Consider the following 6340-nt stretch of genomic DNA (forward strand, 5'->3'; position numbering starts at 1 on the left):
GAGAAAAGAAAGAATCATGAGAAGGTGATGGAGACTAGTGGATGGCAGAGATCTTTCTGGGAATGGGGAATGCTGAGTAACAAGGTATAAAAAAGTGGGATTGAAGGGGAGGGCATCAGTGAGTGAGAACATTTGATGTCAGAAAATTAGATGTGACATTCACATTAAAACAGTAATCATGTGACAAATTTTGCCTCTATCTACTCTATGCCAAAATTAACCATTAATTCTGGTGATAGTGGTGGTGACGTTGGTGGTTATGTGCATGCGTTTGTGTGTATGTGTGTGTGTGAAATAGCTTGTAATCACTTTGATAGAGAAGAAAAAAAGATTCATGCTGGGTGTTTAAAAACCTTTCGTAAAGAAGAAGAAAATGTAGATTGCAGATAAATGAGAGAAAAATGTGTCCACATTCTTTATGATAACTAGGTGTTTTGGGGTGGCACAGATACAGCCTCACAGAAAGAACACTATAATTTTAATAGTCACAGTCATGTTATCCACTTTCATAGGCAGTAAACATAGATACCCTGGTGGTGTAGTGGTTAAGAGCTATAACTGCTAACCAAAGGTCAGCTGTTTGAATCCGCCAGGCACTCCTTGGAAACTGTGTGGGGCAGTTCTACTCTGTCCTATAGGGTCGCTATGAGTTGAAATTGACTCACCTGTAGTGGGTTTTGGTTTTACTCTTAAAAATTTCAATAGCCGATAAAAGTAGTTGACATTGATTGTGCACCTACTTTGGGCCAATTACAGTGCTAGTAGCCTTGTCACTCTCACAGCCATACTTCAGGCTAGTTGTCCTCGTTTGACAGAAAATAGTAAAGGGGTTCAGAGGTTAAACACATTTTAAGAATTACCTTTGTTAGCTCTTTATTTCAGTGTAAGACTAGGTTTATGACCTACTGACTAAAATCAAAAAACTTCCTTACCCTCTCTCTGTCTTTGTTATTTCATCTACTAAGTAAAGATAATAATAGTATATGACTCAATATTGACACAAGGATTAAATGTGCTTGGCATTTGAAAAGCAGTCATGTAAAAGTTAGCCATGTTAACCATGGCATCTGTACATGAAGTTGTCTCAATAAAGAGCAATACTATCTTTCAGAGGGTGAAGTCCAAAACTTTGGAATAATTTTTACCCTTCTTTCTTTCTGACACCCCACATCAAGTCCATCAGCAGGTATTATTGAAGCTACCATCATAATATATCTACCTCCGCTACTCCCATCCTGGTGCAAACCACCATCACATTCCTGCTCAATTGTTACAATATCTTATGTGTTTTAAATCATAATCTCTACCGGTGGTAAAAGAGGATTAGTGTGTGATGTAACACCCTTCTTCAGCTCACATCTGTGATTTGGTGTAAAGGGAGTTTCCCTGGGGTGTGACCTGACAACCTTTTATCTTACAAGAGACGAAATGAAAGGGAAGCAAGCAGAGAGTGAGGGAACTCATACCAGCAAGAAAGCAGTGCTTGGAGCAGAGCATGACTTTTGGACCCGGGGTTCCTGTGCAGAGAAGCTCCTAGTCCAGGAGAAGATTGATGACAAGGACCTTCCTCAACTGCCCGGTGGGTTTCCAGGCTGATGGAGAAAGTTGAGTGCCTTTGGGCATATGTCTAGGACCAGGGAGAGGTGCGCCTTTCAGCACAGCTGGGAAGAGGCTGTTCTGATGGAAGAACTGTATCTTGAATGTTCTTGGGCCTGATTTGTAACTGTTACTTCCCTAATAAACACCATAATAGTAAGTATTGTCTGTGACTTCTGTGTGGCTATTGCAATGAATTACTGAACCCAGCAGAGAAGTAGAGAGTGCCATAGGAGGGGCAATTGGTGTCAGAATTAGTAAAGATGGTGGAGAGAGGAGGCATGTCTGACTTCCGCAAGGTTTCAGGCTTGGGTTGCTAATTTTGATTCTTCTTCCTCCTTGTAAAGATAGAGGAGGTCAGACACCACCTCCATGCCATTCTTGCACAAAGGTTCTACGGAAGTTAAATGATATATGTGAGAAAGAGCTACATATATATATACACACACAAACGTATACATTTTTACACATATATGTATGTAACATAAAACAAAAATGTAAAGATTATGATAGAAATAAAATCTTCATATTGGGTCATTTATTATCTGAAATTACATTTCTTTTCAATAACATTTTGATGGCATTTTTTACTTCTGCATTCCTTACTGTGTAGATAATGGGATTTAACACGGGAGTGACAAGAGTATAGAATACACTTATGGCTTTATCCACGGAGACGGTGGCTACTGGTCGCATATACATAAAAATACAGGGCACAAAGAACAAGACAACAACAGTGATGTGGGAACCACAGGTAGAGAGGGCCTTTTTCCTCCCTGCAGAGCTCTGAGTCTTCAGGTAATATAGGATGGCAACATAGGATATCGACAACATTACAAAGGTTATTAAACAGATTACCCCACCATTGGCAGCAATCAGGAGACCAACAAGGAAAGCGTCTGTGCAGGCAAGTTGTATCAGGGGAAAGACATCACACATGAAGTGATCCATAATGTTGGGGCCACAGAATGGGAGCCAGAAAGTGACAAGAATCTGTCCAATAGAGTGGAGAAAACCCACTATCCAAGACACCCCCACCAAAAGGCAGCATACATGGTGGTTCATGGTGGTCACGTAGTGCAGAGGTCTATAGATGGCCACATAACGGTCATAGGCCATGACCACAAGGAGAGCAACCTCGGAACCACCTAAGAAATGTTCAGTAAAGATCTGTGTCATGCAGCCATTGAAGGAGATGGTTTTTGTCTCAGAGAGCAAGTCAGCTAGCATTTTAGGGATTATGGAAGAGGAGTAGCAGGCATCTATCAAAGATAAGAAGGCCAGGAAGAAATACATTGGGGACTTCAATGTCTGACTGTAGATTATGGTGACCACAATGAGCAGGTTTCCTGAGACGGTGACAATGTAGGTGATAAACAAAACAACAACTAGAATTCTCTGCACCTGAGGATTCTGTGTAAGTCCCATTAGAATTAAGTCAGTCACATTCATCCTGTTTTCTTTCATTTCAGTGCTGATGATGGACACAGAAATTGGGATTATCCTGTAAAGACAACATTGTTAAAGCAGGGTGATGAGATTTTGGGTTTGCAAATAAGAACAATGCATGTTAATAATATAAACTCTTTTCCTTATGGTATACAAGAAGTGAAAAAAACAAGCAATTTCTATTTTACAAACAGATTGGAACAATTGAGACTGTCTAATCCAGCTTTATCTGTTGGTGCTGGAACGCCATCTACAACATATCTGACAAGTGGTCACTGGACATTTGCTGGAGGGTATCCAGGCAGAGGCAGCTCATTATGTAATAAACCTAATTTCTTCTCGGCCAGCAAGAAATATTAGGCAACTCATCTATGTGTGAGTGTGGAGCCCTGGTGCCACAACAGTTAAGCATTCAGCTGCTAACCAAAAGATTTGCAGTTCAAACCTATGAGTCACTTTGTGGGAGAAAAGACCTGGCCATCTGCTCTCATAAAGCTTTCAGCATAGGAAACCCTATGGTCAGTTCTACTGTGTCAGATAGGGTCACTATGAATAAAAATCAACCCCACAGCACACAACAAAAACAACAACACATGCACATAGAAAGACACACTTATATAAGTATATATATGTGTGTGTGTGTATATATATATATATATATACACGAGGGGCCCTGGTGGGGCAGTGGTTAAGAGCTATGGCTTCTAACCAACTCTTAGTTTTTGTTTTACACACTGTTGATATACAGATTAAGACCAAATCACCTCACTCTTCCATTCAAAAACACTTGAAATAAGCCACAGAGAAGGAAAGCTGTATCTGCCTTCTTCACCTCTTTATCCCCAGATCTAGTTTAATGTTTGGCCCAGAGTGGAGGTCAATAAACATTAAGTGTACAAATAAGTTGGAAGACAATTTACTTATTTCTCCTGTGTTCTCTCTTTTCCAAAATAGGAGTGCTCACCATCTTACCTAGAAAAACAATTTAATAAAGTGACGGAAAGTGAGCAAGATATACTCCTTTCAGCCCTTCAGATCTATTCTCACTCTTCTCCTCCATGGCGGGCTTCCATGGTTTTGATCAACCAGGCCTCCTTCTTCTCTGGTCAACAGGAAGTACTAGATGAATGTTAGAGGACAGGGTGGGAAGAAAAGAATGTCAGGGTTTATTCTCCTGGGCCCCTCCCGTGGTTTATCAGTAACAGGGTACCTTAAACTAGGGTCACAGGACTTGTTGGGTAAGCGTCTCTTACTCTCATATTTCCTTTTGTAATCATTTATTCCACTCATTCCCTCAGCCATAATTGTGGTTATGGTTTCCTACTGGTTGCTAGGCCTGGAATGCTTTATCATCATCCCTAATTAATTCCCCTCAAAATTTTCATACCTCAATAAATAATCTTTAATTTTTTTTAATCTGCCATTTTGAGTATGCTGTTTCTTGTGAAGACTCCAATGGATATAGAAAGTTTGCACTTTTCCTTTGTAAATAATAGAAATAAATGGAAAAATATTTTTCCCTTTATATAACTTTATGTTATTTAAAAATAATCTCTACTTCTTTTGATGTACAGCTGCTAAAGAAATTTAACTTCTGTGAGGAAAAAACTTTGAAATATAAGAAGATTACTGGCGATCTTCAATGAAAGCTACGTGTTATCTATAGCACTTCCGTTGGTGCTACATGATTCTGTGAGGCTTATGCCTTTCACTGTCTTTGAGCTATTTTATAACTCTTTGAGTTATAGAAAACTGATAACACAAACAATTTCTGTCCATAAAACTGAAAATGTTGTCTCATGGAGGTTTAATTGATTTCCCTCAATATTGTTGTGGATAAAGTCAGTTTTGCATCTACTTGTAAATTCATTACACATCCCTGATTGAAAAAATGTGCTACAAAGGATTCTCCTTTAAATGGATTACAACATATTCCTGGTTCATTCATTCATTAATGTGTTAAATAAAAGCTTTGCCGCGTGTTCATTTTAAATTTGTATGAGAGCCATGATTTTATCTTTTTGGGGAAAGTATTTGTCTTTGTATATTAGAATTACTCAGAATGTAAGCTGAAAAACTCACGAAAATCCAGATTCTCTTTCTTTGTGTGTTATTGCATCCTGAGTTTTTCTGTTTTATTTTATTTGGGGGGGTAGTTTTAATCACTTATAAAATCTCTTTTTGAGATTTTGAAGTCAAACAGAAACAAGATATAATATTAGGGAACATTTTATCAGTCTGCCAAACTCCACATCCACACAAAATTAGACAAAATGAATATTCTTATTAATGAAAATAAAACCTGTGGAGTCTGGGGAGAAGGGTTACCTAATGAAATATAGCTTTAAGCTCCATTTAATAAGTCATTTACCAAATATTTATGAATCATCTACTATATGCCCAACACTCTAGAAAGTTGAAAGATAGCAGTGAACAAACAGATAAAGTCTCTACACTCATGTGGTGTACATTCTAGTAGGGGAAGACAGAAAATAAGCAAATAAAACAGAAAGTAGATAGTATTTCAGATCACAATAATATCTGCTATGGGGAAAATTAAGTAGGGTAATGGATATATGGAATCTGGGGGTGGGGTGTTATTTTCTATAAGGTAGTCACAGAAGGCTTCATTGAGAAGGGAACATGTATTCTAGACTAGAAAGAAGTGAAGAAGAATGCAAGAAGACATCTAAGGAAAGAACATTCCAGACAAAAAAATCAGAAAGTGAAAACACTCTGAGGAGGGAATGTGGTTGGCATCATTGTCTAAAGGAGGTCAGTGTGGCTGGAGTGGAATGAACAAGGATTGATAAGTGGCAGTTTTTATAAGGCTTTGTAGATCATTTTAAGGGGTATGAATTTATTCTAAGTGAAAAACAAAGCCGTTGAAAGGTTTTGCACAGCAAAATGGCATGGTCTGACTGAATCTTAGAATCGATTGTTCTGGCTACTTTGTGGGGAATAGACTATAGAGGGGCAATAGTAGAAGCAGGGAAATGGTTAGTTAGGAGAATATTGTAACCATTCAGCAGAAACGTGATGGTGATTTGCACCAGGATGGGCTTAGTGGAGGTAGATGTATGATGAAGGTAGCTGCAGTAGTATCTGCTCATTGACTTGATGTGGGGTGTCAGAAAGAAAGAAGAGTAAAAATTATTCCAAAGTTTTGGACTTCACTCCATGAAAGACATTGTTGCCCTTTATTGAGACAACCTCACGTACAGATGCCGTAATTAATACAGCTAATTTTTACTTGGGTGCCTTTGAAATGCCAGGCACATTTAATCCTTGTATC

The 6340-nt window shown here is 38.6% G+C and overlaps 1 protein-coding gene across 1 annotated transcript; it reads right to left on the minus strand.

Annotated features, from left to right (window-relative positions):
* Positions 1–2130: 2130 nt before the first annotated feature.
* Positions 2131–3063, minus strand: LOC100654274 (olfactory receptor 4C3D-like). Its single transcript, XM_003422331.4, has one exon. It carries the CDS (start codon positions 3061–3063, stop codon positions 2131–2133), a length of 933 nt encoding a protein of 310 aa, XP_003422379.4.
* Positions 3064–6340: the final 3277 nt, after the last annotated feature.

This window comes from Loxodonta africana, chromosome 7 (genome assembly GCF_030014295.1).
Source record: "Loxodonta africana isolate mLoxAfr1 chromosome 7, mLoxAfr1.hap2, whole genome shotgun sequence".
NCBI classification, from domain to species: Eukaryota; Metazoa; Chordata; class Mammalia; order Proboscidea; family Elephantidae; genus Loxodonta; species Loxodonta africana.

Bases quoted from the DNA above. Each gene is read 5' to 3' on its own strand.
- LOC100654274 (XM_003422331.4), bottom strand. From the start codon at position 3,063: ATGAAAGAAAACAGGATGAATGTGACTGACTTAATTCTAATGGGACTT.